This window comes from Bombus flavifrons, chromosome 8 (genome assembly GCF_040668555.2).
Source record: "Bombus flavifrons isolate JBK064 chromosome 8, iyBomFlav1_principal, whole genome shotgun sequence".
Taxonomy (NCBI): domain Eukaryota; kingdom Metazoa; phylum Arthropoda; class Insecta; order Hymenoptera; family Apidae; genus Bombus; species Bombus flavifrons.
This window is the reverse complement of record NC_138449.1, coordinates 10295888-10314485: the sequence shown is the minus strand read 5'-3', so window position 1 is coordinate 10314485 and position 18598 is coordinate 10295888. Positions and strand designations below refer to the sequence as shown.

The 18598-nt window shown below is 39.9% G+C and overlaps 3 protein-coding genes across 3 annotated transcripts in view; all 3 read left to right on the top strand.

Moving 5' to 3' along the window:
- The first annotated feature begins 22 nt into the window (after positions 1 to 22).
- Positions 23 to 2399, top strand: LOC138182788 (E3 ubiquitin-protein ligase XIAP-like). Its single transcript, XM_069119006.1, has 4 exons — positions 23 to 711; positions 1018 to 1616; positions 1715 to 1799; positions 1927 to 2399. Exons 2-4 carry the CDS (start codon positions 1257 to 1259, stop codon positions 2115 to 2117), a joined length of 636 nt encoding a protein of 211 aa, XP_068975107.1. The 5' UTR covers positions 23 to 711; positions 1018 to 1256; the 3' UTR covers positions 2118 to 2399.
- A 264-nt stretch (positions 2400 to 2663) lies between these two features.
- On the top strand, positions 2664 to 5448 carry c12.1 (spliceosome-associated protein CWC15). The gene is made up of 3 exons (XM_069119005.1): positions 2664 to 2943; positions 3094 to 3403; positions 3500 to 5448. The coding sequence occupies exons 1-3, from the start codon at positions 2813 to 2815 to the stop codon at positions 3740 to 3742; spliced, it is 684 nt and encodes a 227-aa protein (XP_068975106.1). The 5' UTR covers positions 2664 to 2812; the 3' UTR covers positions 3743 to 5448.
- Positions 5449 to 11406: 5958 nt separating this feature from the next.
- gbb (glass bottom boat) overlaps positions 11407 to 18598 on the top strand; it is a 41684-nt gene continuing 34492 nt past the window's right edge. Inside the window, exon 1 of the mRNA XM_069118066.1 lies at positions 11407 to 12781. Within this exon, the coding sequence (XP_068974167.1) occupies positions 12328 to 12781 (454 nt within the window). The 5' untranslated portion in view covers positions 11407 to 12327. The remainder of the gene's footprint in view (positions 12782 to 18598) is intronic.

The following is an 18598-nucleotide window of genomic DNA, read 5'->3' as shown; positions in this document are numbered from 1 at the left end:
TAAAGCTACGATATGGTCGCGATTAAGTTGCTTCGCGGGCGCGGGATCTCGTAGAATATAGAGTACAGAACAGACTACAGTACTAAAGTTCAGAGTACAGAGTACGGATTACTGACAGTGCGAGGCTGACCTGTACGACACAAGGTTGCCTCACTCGATAGCTGTCTCATTTGAATTGACTCGCGCTGCCAAGTAGCAAAGTACACGAGACGGAGTATCGACGAAGTTGTTCAATACGTGTTAAGGCAAAGCAAGTAAGGAATTGCGAGCACCTTTGATCTCGTCAAAAGACCGACAATCGCTTCATTGGCTCGTATCGAGATAGCCTCGCCTTGAGTGTACATATCATTATATATATCAGTGTCCGCTATGTCTAGATATTGTATACTGTATTGTATACGATATAATACGTATACAGTGTTATATCAGTGCATAACAAGAGAAGTTCGTTGAAATGCGGGCCATACAAACGATAACGTTACACAGTTCCATGGTGGATAGAGCATGAGCCTGATAAACTCTATGAATTAAGAGAGGGAAAGAGAAAGTTGTCGGAAGTTCTCGTTTGTATGCGATACATAGCCTGCGTCATTTCAACGTTATATACTGAGAAAAGTCCACAATACTCCATCAGTTACGAAGTGTAGTGGCATTGCAATCTATCAAGTTTGGAGTTCTTCCCCCTTCCTTCTTTTTTATCAAATGTCGATGGTATGTTCCATAAATGTACAACACGATCGTACGTTCAAGGCGGCATTTATTTAAATATGCATATTCCATATGTTGCACGATTCCATTATATGCAAATAGACTTATAATAGACGATATATATGCAATGTAGGAAATAGACTTTAAATTAAATTAAACTATACGTATTTTTATTAATAACATGAAACTGAAACTATGAAAAATACTTATGATAGAAAAAATAATTTATAAGTCAATAATATTTCAATAAAATTGACTCTCAATTACGATTAATATCCTATTTAACAATTGCAATTTTTTTTTTCATAGATTTAGAGATGTTTTGAATATCAAATAGAGATATGTAAATGGGTATAAGATGATATTTCCATGGTTGATCAGAGATGGTCTGCAAGTTGTAGACTTATTTGCAATATGAATTATGTTAATATAACAATTAGAGTATACTTTGGTACAGTTATACTGCCAAGACCACAAAGCAGAAATATATCTGGTTTTATGGTTTAAAATATCGACCTATATCTGGTTCTAATAACCATAGTTTTTCAATGGAATTACAATTATCAACTACAGCTAAATGTAGCTGTTTAGGTCTAGGAAGAACTAAGAGTCCAGTACATCCTGAATATGCTAGTTATGATGCTAGACTACACACATTTGCAACATGGCCAAAATCTATACCACAAAGGAAGGAACAGTTAGCAGATGCAGGCTTTTACTATATTGGAAAAGGTGATCAAACTTTCTGTTACTACTGTGGAGTTGGTTTAAAAGATTGGGAACCAGAAAATGATCCTTGGGAGCAACATGCAAAGTGGTTTTCTAAATGCTGCTATTTATTAATGGTTCAAGGACAAGATTATGTAAATAAAATAACAGGTCAGGATATATCTCCACTTTTTAAAGAAGTAAGCACATAGACTTATACTCTTAACTATATATATTTTATGTCATGTGTATAATTAATAATTCCATTACACACTTATCTACATTATATTTATTTCAGGAAACAGTGCAAATTGAAGGTGCAGACTCTGTAATATCCACTGATAAAAGTAATACCGATAAAAAGGCTAACTTAAAGGAAATTAGTAAGTAATAAAAATACAAAGAAAGATTGATCATAAATTGAATTAATTGATTTGAATTAAATCCATATACATATAATAAATTTTATAATATATTTAATTTAACGAAATGTACTGTCTACTGTTGTAGTAGCTTTGAAAGAAGAAAATAGAAAATTAAAAGAAGCTCGTTTATGTAAAATTTGCATGGATCGAGAAATAGCAATTGTATTTTTACCTTGCGGACACTTAGCAACTTGTGCTTACTGTGCATCATCTCTTACATATTGCCTAATGTGTCGACAAGAAATTAAAGCCACTGTTCGTACATTTCTATCATAAATCGAATAATAAAATATTAATTGATGTACATATTGTTAAATTTTCTTATACAAATTTAATAATTTAAAATATAAAGATATATATGTATAAAATTATATTTTTTGTATATTTTATGAAAATAATGAACATATATTATTGTATTTGTAATTTAGTCTTATTAAATTAAGCCTACATAGTGAAAGAAACAAATTGTATAATAATAGTATAGTGTTTACCAAACAGAAAACTGTGGTACTGCTATTAATGGTTATAGTAATAATAAACATATAATATTAAATATTACGATAGTAACATACCTAACGAAATAACGCACGAGCCATTTTTATCATAAATTTTTCTCGCAATTACAATCATGGTCGTATACGTGCTGTTGTTTCCTTTTTACTCGTTTCTGTTTACTCCTTGCGCTCCTTTCTATTCGAATGTGTAGCGGCTTAATGACAGCTTCTGTCGCCGGCTGTAGAGTGACGTAGTGGTCGCTAGATACGCATGCGCGTTGAGGAATTTTGTGTTCTGCGCCATGCGGCTAATAAAGGAACTAAAATGTAACAGTTTACGCCATCTCCATATACGGTACGAATTGGTTTGATTTAGACTTGTTGGATGATCAGCTGTGTTTTGAAAACTTACGAAACATATTCAAGAAACAAAGATTGAGTTTTATATCGAAAAGTACTGGCTAATTTTCAAGCAAAATGACTACGGCCGCGAGACCCACGTTTGAACCTGCTAGAGGAGGACAAGGACGTGGTGAAAAAGATTTAAGTGCAATCTCAAAACAATACAGCAGCAGAGATTTACCGTCTCATACAAAATTGAAATACAGGTATTATATTGTACTTTATAATATTTTCAAAAAAATTTGTGTACTGTGACCTTTATTTAAGATATTTTATGTAACTTCTTTAATCAAGTGAACAAACAAACATAACCTTACTTATTTGCATTTGCAGAAATTAATGAATTTCATTTGTAGGGAACATGGCCAAGGAACAATCGAGGAATTGCGAAACCGTGATTTTCGCAAGGAATTAGAGGACCGTGAACGTGAGAGGGAAAAGGATAAAAGCTCTAACCGCCGTATGATAGAACCACCTAGAGAAACGTCCACGACAAGTGCTGCTAAAAGGCAGAAAATTGATCAAGTACCTACAGCAAGTTTAGATGCAGATGATCCTCTTGACGATGATGATTCAGAGTCAGAAAGTGACGAAGATGATACTGCTGCTCTTTTAGCCGAATTGCAACGTATTAAGAAGGAGAGAGCAGCGGAGCAAGCTAAGAAGGCAAAGCTTTTATATTCATGTTTACATTTGATATGTAAATTCAATATTATGTTTCTTCTAAAGCTTTTACGTTATTTTATTTTCTTTATTTTCCAGGAAATGGAGAAAAGACAGGAAGAGGAAAGAATAAGAATGGAGAACATACTTTCTGGAAATCCTTTATTAAGTTATTCTTCTCAAAGTGGAAGAACAGATATGAAAGTCAGACGAAGATGGGATGATGATGTTGTATTCAAGAACTGTGCTCGTTCGGAACCGAAAAAGAAGCACGATGTGTTCATAAACGACTCGTTACGAAGTGAATTCCATCGTAAATTTATGGAAAAATACGTTAAGTGAACGAACTACCGTAAGAAGTATATCATACTGTATATAGTTTTAAGATAATGTTATCATACTATTTATAAATGTCTCGTACTCCAGACTGTAATCGATGATGCTGATAGTTATTCCAAAATTTCGGAAATCTTACAAATTTAATATTCATAAACATTAATTTCATAAACATGTGTTATTAAATCATACACTTGATTTCATATATTCACATATATCTACGAATATTCGATTACGAAATTCATCGTATGAAAATACGAACAACTAAGGCAACCGTATCGTTCGAGTCTAAAAACAGAAGGTATCATATTAGGTTCTTTTATCATTTTCTTTCGATTCTGAGATCCAACTAAATTCGATGCTGGCGATTCATCTCCAGGAGGACACTCTAATAACTTCACAAAAAAATCATTGAATTCTTTGTATGCAAAAATAAGCATACAGATATTCAGAGTGAGAGGGAGGGGGAGAGAGTGAAAGAAAAAGAGAGAGAGAGAGCAGGGTGTGCCAGAGTGGGGTGAAGTGGATTGAGGTAGCGTGTATCGGTCCGACGGAGATCGTTGATCGTGCGAGAGAGAAAAAGATAGAAAAGAGAGAAAGCTGGAGGAATAGAGGGAGAGAAAGAGAAGAAACTAGCTGAGTGTGGTGGAGTTTGTCCAGGCAATGTAGGTACGTGTTTCGGTAGCGGTGCGATCCGGCCTCGGCGGTGGTGGTGCTGACGGCGGCAAGCGCGTGTAAACCGCTGGGTCAAGTATAACCGGTCCCAGGGTCCCCGGAGCAGCCGGAGGCAGCAGGCAGTCTACCGGTACGACGCGCAGCTGGTTATCGCTGGTAGACTCCCTGGCACCGACCTGGCCAACTAACGCAACAGGGACACACGAGAGGCCGGCCCGACTCGACAGAGAGACAGAGAGAGAAAGACGACCGTTCACTGGTAGATCGCTTCGAGATGATTTCTGAGAAAAGATATGTCGTACGTTACGGTACGAGCGATCGCTTCTCTGTGTGGTTGAATTCGTCATCGCCGATTCTATCCTTTTTGACTTCTTCTCGAACTTTCAGATTGGTTACGGGAACCTAGTTTCCGGTCTCGTTCAAATACCATTGTTCAGATCTATTCCTGATCAACTGCGATCCTTGCGGCGTTTCGTCTCTCGTCGTGTTAATGGGCCGTAATTTCGGCCAGGAGAGTTTTTCTCGGTAGATGCCTATCGTTTGTATGCAACAGCGTAAGAATGAATCTAAACGGAGTATTTTGTTTATTTTATGATAAATATATTATATCGATGTTGTATCGGATGCCATACTTTTGGACTCTCTTGCAAAAAGTCGAAATTACCGTATGATAATCAATTTTATAACTCGACCAAAATTAATGAAATGAATAACCAAATAAAATTATAATAATTATTATCATTCGCTTCACCTATTAAACCTACTTATATCACGTAATAATAGTAATATTAAATTGAAGCTGACGAGTGAAATTGTCTTTTACATTTTACGTGTTCGTCCATCGATTAAAGAAGTTTCAAATTTACAACTTTGTCTCGTTTATCTTGTACAATTTCAAGTGTACAATCTATCGTTAGTTTTGCCTGACGTAAATACGACTTTTCTAAAAATGCGACGAAAGAAGAGTGAAGTGCGCTTAAGAAAACGCAATTGTAAATAAAGGAACACGCGGTCGTACACGGCGCGCGTTAAAAATGCACAGTCGTCGAGTTTTCTTCAAGAGGATAATCTCCGAGGGAGGGATTTCCCCGGTGAACGCACCTCTGGATTCTGCAGCGGCCGATGCTCGACGGGAATTCGCCCTGAGGGCACTCTCCCTTCCTCTCTTCTTTCCTCTCCTTCTTTCCCTTTAACTCTCTTTTTCTCCTTACCTCCCTCCCTCTTTCCTCGCACACACTCCACTCTCTCTCTCTCTCTTTCTCTCTCTCCTTGTCTCTGTCTCTCTCTCTCTTTCTCTGTCTCTCTTCTCTGCTGCCACATTTTTTATTTACCTCCTATATTCCTCTATTTACTTTATTTATTCCGTTGCTGTTGGTCAGTGGAGAAAGAGAACGTACTGGACGAGAGAGGAAGAGAGAAGTAGAGTGAACTGCAGCATCTCTTGCTTTTCTCCAAGAGTTTCATCCACGGACGTGCAGAATGACGATCCAGGGCTGTAAGCTACCAACGTTTTATTGGGTGAGCCGGTATGCATCGATAATGGTATCTCCTTCCCTCACCTTTGCAGATACTTTCAGGATTATCTCTGTGGAATTGAGATCCGAACATTGCGGAATAAACGGACGGTATGCGTGGTGTCCGACACCTGTAAGAAGCACGTTGGTATGTGCTTAATGTTTGTCGCACGCAATCGGCCAAGTTGTTTGCGCGAACGTGTAAAACTTTGGTGTCGTAGCTATAAAAATGAAGCTGTTAAACCGCCGTATTACGTGTATTCTTGTTGCTGATTCTTCATTTTGGGAAATTTTGTCGTCGAGCAAACATTTCTATCGTACTCGTTATACGTTTTTGCTAAGTAATTTAACGTAACGAAGCAACGAAATTCGTTGTAGTATTGTAGCGACGTAGCAATCGGAAATCACACACATACTAATATATACACGCGTATATATGTTGGGTTTTTCTTTAAGTACAATTTCAAGTAAAGATAGAACGATCACATATGTGTATCCATTATGCAGATTATTTTTCTCAGTCGTTGTAAAATATCATGATATCTATCCTATTTAATATTCATAAATATATCATAAGCGAATACAAGCGAGAAACAATTATATTTCCAGCCCTAATAAATTCGTCTTTGGAGCTAATTAATTTCGATCATCTCCTCGTGAGATGCTTACTATCCAGTGTTTATAGAATACCAGAGAAGGAAGCTAATGTAATAATTTGTTTATAAGACTAGATAATAGAAATACGTACTAATAAATTGTTTAAACTTCGTACGTTTATAAAATTGTTTCTGTGACACGACGGATCAATACCGATGCATCGAAAGGATGTATTTTATGAAAAGTTTCGCAAGAGCCAGACGAATTCCAATTATTATTCGTTTATGAAGTTATCTCTATTAATGGATATAATTCATTCGCGAAAGATCCACGAAACGAACGTTAGCGCGTTAACGATTTGGTCGATGATTTCAGAACAAAATCACAGTTACCGTTGGACATTTCAACAAAAATCACAGTTACACTTTCTCGTTAGAGCAGCGCCGTAAGGCCGTGTCTGGATAGAAAGGAACGGGTGGTTTCGAAGTAAACAAATAAAATCTCTTGATACCAAGTTTAAAAATACTCGCTAAATTTCTATTTGCTCGCGCATTATTCACTGGCGAGAAAATCTATTTAGATAGGTGTAACACGAAAATGTTACAGACAGTTGGTGGTATAAGTAAACATATACATACATACATACATCTGTATGTACGTATCTTCTAGAAGCCGAAACACACAGTCAAAATCGGACCTTCCCTTTTTCCTCTTTCTTTTTTAATTTCGTTTTGTCAGACTGCAAGTGTCTACCAACCGAAGAAATTGTGTCGAGTAAACAAATATCTCTTACAACAAACTGGATATTGTAAGCCTTGCGCTGGCTTTATTGGCAGATTAATGATACTACCGTCTCCGATTCGCTTTCACCGTCGTCCGCCCACCCCGACCCCTTCTACGTTTATGGCCGGTTGCGCATAAATATGACACGCGACTTATTTTTTCTTCTGTGCCTCTATTAAAAATTCTCTATGAGAACACGATACTCGCGATCGCTGATTTTTTCGATCGTTTAAATTCACTCGAGGGGACAGGTATACTTAGATGGTTCGTAAGGTGGGATTCTTTCCAGTTGTTCGTCTTCCTATCCCGAGGAGTGCAAATGTTTTCTTATTGACTTTATGGGCTGTAACTTTTGCAAAAATGTTTGTAGCGCTTTAGTGGTTATATAGTTACGAGCTACTTAGAACGTTTTGCATGATGATTTATGATAGCCGTATAATTCGATGTAACGTACAGTACAGTTTCTTCTAATAAACAAGAAATTGAATAGAAATATGTACGTAATAGATTTCATGTTGTAGGTAATTTATGACGGAGAACGAATTGTTTAGCCAGACACGTCAAAAATTTATACTAAAAGCTAATCATCGCCTGTTCTCGTATTACGAGTCGTACGTTAATACGTTCTAAAAATTAGCAATTTTTCTTTCAAACACGTATGTAAATAATCGTCAATCAATAAAGCAGATATCAAGTAAATGATATTTTTCGAAAATCCTCTGTATGATCTATCCTTTTATGCAATTTCAGTCGTGAACATCGTTACGATGTTTAATAAAAGAAAATGATGTTTTTCAAAAAGTCCACCGTACTACCTTCGCGTATTTTCCTATTAACTATCTTTTGTATTTTCGCGTATCACTTGTCCGTGACCCTCGCCAACGAGACCTGTTGTAAACGTGATCATACATAAATCCAATTTTCTGTACGACGAAGTCTTCGATCAAAATCGTCACATGTAACAGGAAATCTCATGGCGGAATACGAGGCGCAGATACGTACGTGCATTGTCAGCGTGGTGAAATTAATAAATCGCGGTATATCAAATTTTTCTCTCACGCTATCTAAATCGAGGTACCGAGTAACACGAGGCGTTTCCAAAAATAAATATCTCCAAAGGTTGAATGCCATCGAGGCGCGCATCTTCGAAAGGAATTTCTCGTACGGCCAACTTTCGTGTCAACCGCTGCATACCGTACCGCTGTGTTACCTGTAACAGCCTGTAAACAGATTCTTCGCCGTAGTTGTGCATTAACCGAGGCAACCTCTATTTGTCGTGCAACCTGTTACATCCGTAGGCTTTTAAGCGAATTCTTCACGCGCGCGTTCTTCCATTACCCGGACCGGAAACTGAGGACAGTTTTCACCGGTGGAAAGTATTGGCAGCGGTTACGGTGCAGCGCGGTTATCGGGCGGAAATTGTGGCGCAACTGGTCTGGATGGCGAGCTGATAAAGATCCAGGGGGTTGAAAAAGTGGAAGAATGTTCAGGTTCGGTCGGCCGCCATCGCATGCCGTTTCTTCGCTAACCCTGATCTCCGGCACCACGTTAGAGTGCCGAGTAATACCAACGATCAGGGCTGGTGAACGCCGCCTACTTCTTCGGCAGGGGCGGTCCTATCTCTATGACCCAGGGACGTGCAAATGTCTTCGAAAATTCAGTGGATCGGCCCGGAAGAAAAGTTTCGTCGCGAAAACCTATACGAATTGCGAATCGTTCGTTTCGTTTCTTCGTATCTTTTTGTGTTATCGATCGGTTATTGTACACATATTTAATTTGTAAAATGTCTGCCTTTCATTTAGTTTTCGTTTTGTATTATTTCTTTTTTCTTTCCTTTCGTTTCTTTTTCTTTTTTTTTTTTTCGTGTAGGTATACGAGTGGAAAGTTATCTTTGGCAGTTTCACGATTATGTATGTGGTGATCGTAAAAGCGAACGAGGAAAAGTGGATATAATTCGACGCGTTGCTGTTCTCTTTCCCTATTACATATGAATCTGTTCGAACAGTTCGAACGAGGAATCTTATTTTCTTTTTTTTTAACGGCGATCGTTACACTTCCGAAAGTTGCGCGTCCATCTGAGAAGAAGCGAAGAAATTTATTTCGCCCGGTGAAAGCAACGAATTTGTTCTTTTTGGACATCGATGTGTCGTTAAACGAGATGCGTTCCGTTTTACGCAATCGTTTGAACAAAACGCGTTTCATTTTATAATCGTCGTTTCGGTTACTCGTTTGTCTATCGAAAAAAAAAGAAAGGAACTGGTTTTTGGATTACAGGAATTGACACGATCAATTTATCGCTAAAAATTTATATTATATATATGTATATTACTATTTCAAAGAAGAATATTCTTCTTCCGAAAATTTTATTATGTTTTTTTATCGAAGTAAAAGAAAGCAAATGGAAAGATGTCGCTAAGGAATAGCGTGTAACGACAGAATAAAAAGTAAAGAAGGAAAAGATCAGTTAAAGATGTCGTATAAATATATTCAAATTAAAACAGTAGATAGCACGACTATTACCAGAGATGATCCGTAAATTAAAGTCCAATTTTTCGGAGTTACCTAAATCTCTTCTTTCGTTATAATCAACGTCCAAGCCACGTTCCATTGCCGTGTTTTCCCTTGCATTTGATATTTTTAACAATCGAGCCACGCACAAAAAGGTCGCGAGCGATCCCCAGTGAAAGTAAATCAAATTTACAATCGTCGCATGCTCGCAGAGTTGTGTCGAAGCGACTGGTTGCAGAAATTTTGCGCGTCGTGGACGTACGTACTTAAGTACATACATACTTAGATTAAATGCTGAGTGTTAGCTGCCGTTCTCCGTGTTCAAACAACATCAGCCTTCCATTACGTAATAGTTACATTGTAACACGCGTCCGCGAACCTCTTCGGAACCTTGCAAACATCTGGTATTACATGCAACATTCCATGAATGCCGCGTTAGGCGTGCGACAAGCGTTGTACGCAACACCATAATACACTCGCGTGTATACGCTTGGCGAACAATCTAATCGTGAACAGAACATTTTCACGTTACCATCGGCTATCCTTCATTTTCGCGGCTCTCTTTATCACTAGCATCTCCGTCACGGCGATACGTTCTCTCTTGGATATCGAACGTTATCGCGAGACGACATGCGGTTTACAGAACGATCGAATGCTTCGATACTTTCCCCTTTTCTTATTTAACGTGTTACACGCACACGCGTCTGATCAAACCTCGTCCTGTTACTTAATAGTCGTCGAGTGGACCTCGATACCAGGACGATCGTTGCGTACGGTGACACTTTGCCAGTTAGTCGTACAAGGTCCAGGCGTTCGTCAGGATTTCGCTACATTTTTTAATTTTTCGCTTCGTTCGAAACTCGTTTTCGTTTTCACGACTTTTACCGCGATATCTCGTTCGTAAACTCGGTTAAACGGATCGCGCCGTTTCTGGTCCGATGATCCTACGATACAAAAGGAAAATCAGAGAAGAGAAACGCGGAGAAACCTGGTGGGACCTTTTGGCGCAATTTCCTGACGATATCGGTGAATTAACGGTCGTGACAGTTCGTAGATTTATAGGTTTTTGTTGCATACCCAGCTTTTACGAGAGTTTATAATTTCACGTTTAATAAAACGATCGACTAGAGCTTGTAACTCGCAAAATTCACTTACAGAACTTCGTTTATCCCACTACCAAACGTGTTACCGTTTAAGAAAGAGAAATTACACCTACATACAAGCTACGCTATCTAGAAATCGTCAGCGTGGATAACTTGAAACTTGTGATTCGCAAGATAGCGCGATCGATATTGGTCGAATGGTACAAGAGGGTTGAGAAAAGAAACGAAACGAAAGGAAGATCGAAACGAGCGAAGAAACCAACTGGACGGCGGAAAAAGAGGAAAGGATCAGTATGTACGCGTGGCTACCGGCGCGGCGTGGCAAGGCAAAAGCAGTGCGAGGTGAGTCGAAGCGAGGCGAGGCGAGTTGTAGCGAGTGGCGGTGAGGCGAGGCGCGGCGAGGCGAGGCGAAGCGAAGCGAGGCGAAACGAGGCGAGGCGAGACGCGAGCGAGCGAGCTAGAGGCAAAGGCAGAGAGGAAGGTAAAGCGAGGCGTGGCTCTGTCGGAGGAGCGGTACGGCCCTGGGAGGCGGTGGTGAGGCCTCGCGGAGGAGCAGCGACGACGAGGAGGTGCACGGCACGGGCCAGACAAACAGACTGGCACTGGCATCGCGGGAGTCAGCGGCAGTGGTCACCGCTGGTCACCGAGACGGTCTCGAGAATCAGCCGTGTGCGCGTTTCGCGAACATGCGCCCCGTGTATCTTTTAAATCGCTTCACGGACAAAGTGCGCGCTACTATGTGTCTTTTTATCGATCCTCGATCGCAGTAGCGAGAGGAAGCACGGAACGGAACGGAACGATCGGATAAGCTTCGAGTGGATCGAGTTCGATCGAGCGATACTACGCGTGGATACTTTGAACAGTGGGAAGAGAAAAGTCGATCAGTGTTGAGGTCGGGGAATATCGTGAGACGAACTACTAAATAGACGGATAAACGTCGTGTCGTCTGTTTCGTTACGTTCATTAATTTAGCGAACAACGACTTGGACCGAGTGATCGAAACGAAGAAAGAGAAGAAAAATCGTACTAAGTAACGGTATAAGAGGGAGAAGAGGCAAAAGATAACGAAAGAAGTTTGACGGTATTCCGTAAGTTGGAGGTTCGTATAGTGGCGCGTCGAGACGATATAAGGCGGTATATAAGAAGATATAAGGAGAGTGCGCGGTGTCGTCGCATAGCGATCCGGGGACACATCGATCGATCAGGATCGATCGATTCCGCGGCATCTGGATCGCGGCTCGATCGCCTCGGCGGCGGTCCCACTCGGCGTCCACGTTGGTGGCTCGATAGGAACGACGACGACGACGACGACGTCGTCGTCGTGCGAACGCCGACGTAGGAGGAGGAGGAGGCGGTGGCGTAGGGGAAGGTGGTGCTGGTGGAGGTGGTGGTGGAAGCGGCGGGAGGTAGAATGGTGCCTTCCGGCCCGTGTCGGTCTCGAGCGGAAAGACGCGCTGAGATGTCGCCGCGCCGTCTCGCGCCCCTGCTGATCCTCGGTACGATCCTCGCCGGGCTGACGAGCACCGCCGCCGCAGACAGGATGAGCGGCCTCTACGTCGACAACGGTTTCGACCAAACGATCGTCCACAGAGTGGTTAGCCAACGGGAGAAACGCGAGGTCGAACACGAGATATTGAATCTTCTTGGATTACCGGATCGGCCAAGGAATACGGCCGGTAGGCCGCCGCAGGTCAAGAGGTCGGCGCCCAAGTTTCTCTTGGACATATACAAGAACGCTCTCGGCGAGGACGAAGACGAGAAGCCGATCGGCGAGCAGCAACGTAGGGCCGGCGAGTTCGACCTCACCGGTCAGGATCTCAGGGCCATCGACCAGAGCGACGTCATCATGACCTTTGCCGCGCACAGTAAGTCATTATTCTGTCTTTTCCTCTCTTTCTCTCTATACGTACTTACATTTGTACGTACGTATACGCTACTGTTCCGTGGTGTGGCGTGTGCGTGCGTGCACACGCTTCTTTTCGTTTGTGTCATCGCGTTTACGCGGCTCGATCGTCATTATTACTCGTAGTCGTTGCGTATGTAAGTACTCGTGTACGTACAGTACGCGTACGTGGACGTAGGAAGAGCTTGGCGGAAGGAGAGCCGACATTTGTCGTCAGCGACGACGTCGTCGTTCTAATGCTCGAGATATTCTGGATGACGTCTCTTTTGTCTCTCATGGCGTGCCCCAACCACTGTCGGAATCCATTGGAATCAGTCAGAATGAATTCTCTTCTCTCGGCCTCGGAGGTTAACAGGTTCCGCGAACGCGTTTTCCGATGGTATGCGTCTAGTTTGCGTGCCGCGCAGGCTGCCGTCGAGATCTGATTTTCATTTCACGCAGCCTCTACGGGGACGTAATCCTTGTTTAGACTGCTACGTTTCTAATCGTGCTATAATTTACCGTATTCGTCTAATCTTTTATAACGCCATGTATCTCGCAACTTACATGCTCGTGTATCCGTATCTTTCAAACTTTTTTCTTCGTTCGACACTGTGTTATTCAATTTTCTTACTATACCAGCGCCAAATAATTTATCTATAGCAATTATAAGTTGTAACGTTGTCAGGGAATTTCCAATTACTAATTAATTTAATAAAAAAATTAATTGAGCAAAAGTTTCGTCACAACACAATGCGTATCTCGTTAAACTTGAAATTAACAGCGATAATTTATATAATTTATGTAATTTATGTTATCAATTGACGCGATTGAACGTATCAAATATGATAATTTGCATTTACTTTTTTATATCTCTCAAAATGGATACATGACACCTAAGGTATATTTTTTGAAACTCAGTGTTGAGGGAAATTAAGAGAGAACGTGAATAAAAGAAACACAAAGAATAACGTTAACTCGCTAACTACCAATTTACCTAAGTAGATTATCTCTGATTAGTTTTCTTATTTTTGTACCGTTAACTTCGCCTTAAAGGTATGCTGATCGTACTCATTTCATTATCAGGCGAGATAAAATTAATTATTCTTTGCTAATTTTGAATTTCGCGTTGAAAAGCTTTGGTTGCGAAACCGTGGCTTCGACGAAAGGAAGAATCAACGGCGGAAAAGCGAGAAATGGTGGAATTGGCGCGAGAACTGGTTCTTCAATCGACGGATTTAGAATTCAGAGATACTTTAAAAATCATTTCACCACCGATCGATATAATTAACACACTGTATGAGTTTACTTCGGGATTATAAATCGCTTTACCAACTGGATTCTACCGGTTTAGAAGCAGTTCTCGTGGGTGTGAGCATTCTGCGGCAAGGAATGCTCGTCTAGCGTTTCTTCGGTGACTTTGGCAGATCCTCTGCTGGTTCTCGAATATCGTCCAGCGAACAACCTGATGCGATTATCCAAAGACTCGTTCGGTTTCTCAACGTGTTCGCTGCGGTTGATTTTCGTTAAAAAACGCTTGGGATTTCGGTTATTTTTCGCAGTCTTACACGATGTTGAAAGGAACGAGAAACCTCGTTCGACGAGAAACCTAAAAAATTATCTTGTTACTGAAACAGCGAATGGATTAAAAGTCCTTGATTCGTCAAAAAATTGATCGATCCGATAGAACCGATGGCCCGTTTCATCGTGCGTTGCGTTTTAATCTTTTGCAGTTACTCACAGAAGTATATTTCTTTATTCGTTATGTAGATTACATTTGACGCGATTTATGATGAGAATATGCATACAGTGATTATTACGACATACTGTGAATATTTATACATATGCAAATGCATATTTATACAGAAAATTCTTGATAAAGTGAAACCTGGACAAAAGATGTTTTATCTGTAGAAGGTCTTAATTTTCACATTTCGCGAGATAAGTTTCGTACATATTTGTCGTTATATGCTTCTGTGATAACACTATTGTACTTTAAAGTACATTACATGCTTCGCGTACTTTCGTCGTATCTATTTTGTAAAATTGAATATTATTTATAGCGAACTTTTGAAGAAACCTACAGTGAGAACATATTGTGTGTAGCTAAGTATTCTACGTTTTATATCCTATATCGAGTTTTATTAACGATATTCCACACGATTATTAAATAATATCGAGAGAGGTCTAGTAAGTCGGATGTATCATATCGCTAGTAGTATCGAACTAAGAACGATGCCGAAATGGGATACATTTTCGAAGAGAAATTCCAAAACTGTATGGCGAATCTGAAATGTGAAATAGTAGATGAACTTGTTAAGAAGCGAACAGAAGAATATGCTTTCGTTATGTTAATTTTAACCGATCGAAGTGACCGATTAATCAGGACTGAAAAATGTTTACAATTTGTTGGGATTTAAATTATAGTCGTAACGTCCAAATAACAAAGAATCTTATTATTGTAACACTCCACTTTTCAATATTCCATACACTCGTTGCGTATCTCACACATTTTTTCCATACTTCGACATATTTCTTTCGGCGTACGTTCATATATTACATCTTCATATGTCACGTACCTTATTTGCATACTGTGACATATATTTAGTGCATAAGTACGTGCAATCCAGTGATTAATCACTTTCTAGAATCGTGTAAATCTTACAAAAACCCACATTCGTCGTTATCTTTTGAAATATGCAAAATACCAGTTAATCAAGTAAATAATCGTTCTCCGTTGTCGTAACGCGAAACGTAGAATTGAACGAAAGAAATGTAAGAGAAATTATAGCGATTATCATCGGTATCCTGTTAGGTTACGATATATTACGACTAGATCCTACCAGTTTAAAAGTAGAACACCGATTTCCGTGGTTGTTCTGTGGGTTCTCGTCCCATAATATCCGCCAAGGAATAGTAAACTGATCCATGCCGCGTGTACGTAAACTGAAAAATGCGCGTGGATTTTATCGTATATCTTAATTGCCATTGAAAGGATATTTTCACTTGTGTATTTTATTATTAATCAGTATAGCGCGTGTAACGTTTGAATATCGATCATTTTCATCCGAACAGTCCGCGTAACCAGCTCTAATTTTTTCCGCCTGATAACTAATGCAATATATTTAATTACGATTTTACGACGATTTTTCCGATTTAATTATTTCTTAACATTAAATACACAGTTCAATTTTATCCAAAATTATACATCACTGACCGAGTACACGATAAGGTATTCAGAATTCAAATTTATTTTGCTCGGATTTGCCGGAGATCTTAAAAATAGAACATCGAACAGCGTCAGTTCGTTGCCTAAAAATAGATATTAAAAGTAGTCCGATAACATTGATTTTCATATACGGGTTATTTATGTTAATGGAAGTCAGAAGGAAAAAGAAAGAAATGGATTTCCATTGGTCGAATCCTCTGTTTGCGTTCTCCTGTTGTCGCGTTTCAGACGCGAACCTGTTTCGCGCAAATCTGTGCTTCCGCATGCATATTCATCGAGAGTCGGAGAACATAATAAAATTTGAAGGCATATCGATTTCTACGAAGCCGTGACGTCACGCGAAAAACAGTATAATTTCACAAGCTACGAGTTAAGAAAACACGTTCAACGTCGGGAATTTCATTAAGCGTTACGGGATTCTTCCGAGATAAATTGACAAATTTATGTACGATCGATTGATGAAAAGATTCGAAAATTGATGTCTTATCCGATAAAGCATTGCCTCCGCTTCGTTCTGCTTTAAATAAGACACATCGAGTTAAAAAGCATGGCAAACACCTGCTGAAGAAATTTCAAATTGCGTTTGAAAGCTGCGAACAAGGCGTGAAATCTCGGCCTTAATCAAATTTATACTCGTCCATCGGAAATTAAATTACAAAATCGCGACGAAGAATTCAGTTGTTAAATAGAAGATATCGGGCAAATATTAAATCGAACAGATTATATTTGAATAGGAAGACTTATCAAAAAGAAAGCTTCTTGCGTGTGAGATAATCGGAGAATTATCGACTTGATTAACTGGACCGATTGGAATTCATTTCTAAACTTTATCGTCTGTTAAACTACTTAATGTCACAAGATCTGCGTCTCTAAGATACGGAAAGGATCGGCTACGACTATTAAAAACACTGATGCATTCACTTGCTAAATTATTTGTTCATTTAGCACCTTGTCAATTGCTCAAATTATATACATATTTGACTAGGTATTTATGAAAATACATATTTCCAAAGAATTTCGGAAATATGATCTTCCTATTCAACAATGCGAGATTTGAAAATAAGTTTCATCATATCTGTTTAAAAATATCACTGACGAATCTTTTTTTCAAAGTGAATGTAAGAATAATACTCGAACGATCGGCGACGGTGTCAAGAAACAATATATTACCTAATTAGCAACAAAATCTGTAACAACAAACAACCAATATCTTAAACATCTCACTTTATACTCTGACGAATTCGTGAGCAGCCTGCAACCCAAGAATGCCGATTGAAATTTCCACCTGCTCGAACAATCAGCGACAATGTCAAGGAACAATATACTTAATCAGCGACGAAATGCGTGTCAACTATTCGTGTAACAAACACACCACAAACGACAAGAATACGAATAACTTGAACAACGTATTGCATACTCTGGCGAACGTGTGAGCAACCTACGACTCAACGATACTTCGATCGAAGCTTGGACCTACCCGAACAATTGGCAACGACGTGAAAGAACAGCGATTGGCAAACATCGACGAATGTTGCTATCGAAATCTTGAAATTTCAAGGATTACGGAAAGCCGGAACGGCCGGCTGGAACTTTCTATTCGAGGAGATATTTCCCGTAAGGTTCCAACAGCTAACCGTTCACGTAGACCGCCCATTGTGAATTCTTCGACCAAGTCCCGGACATAACTCTTCGGTTATGTCACGCGCGTTCGGATGATCGAAATCGGTGCGGATGTTGTGGAAAAACAGTGGGGACAAGAACAGCCAGGCGGTTTCCACTTTCGTTACTATCGACTTATGCAAATGTGCCTCATCATAGAACTTTCTACTCGGCCGGAATCTCTTTTCGTCGCCGTTTCATTTGGCCGCCGCCACCTCTCTCTTTTCCTATCGTTGCTTATACGTTCAGTATCGTGAATTCTTCTAGAAAGTTCGAAGAAGATAAATTACAAGGACACCACGAACACGTTCCCGATGTGTGAAATCAGACGAGGGGACGTCAGGCCGGTTGTAGCAGATTCGTGATCACGAAAACGATCCGAGTCAATCGAGGCTAACGCGTGAAATTGCCACGTTTCTGGTCCGCTTTTATTAGGGGACCGGGCCATCCTGCGCCCAATTTAAACCTCGAATTTTCATACACGATACCCGTCCACGTCGTTTCAACGTTGTCTCAGCTCCTTCTCAATGCAACGTTATATAAATACTTTGTCGAGATTGATTAAATCACGGAGTGAGCGGTTCGAATGGTGAGAAAATTTATATATTTAAACGTATATGATATTCTACCTTGTTCTGGATTAATTTACCATTAGGAAATTTTTATTTTGCAACGAACGTAGATTTAGTTTGTTACGGGATGCTTATCCATCCTTATCCCTTGAAAGCGTTGAGCTGTTTGATGTTACACAGCCACATAAGGTTTTCAGTTCAGAGTTATAATCATCAGAAAGAAATTACTAGTTGCCCTCGAACGAAAGCTCGCGTATTCCGGCTCGTGATCGTAAAAACGAATTACTAATTCTAAAAACTAAAACGCTACTTGTCCTTCGATGTACGATTATTATCATCG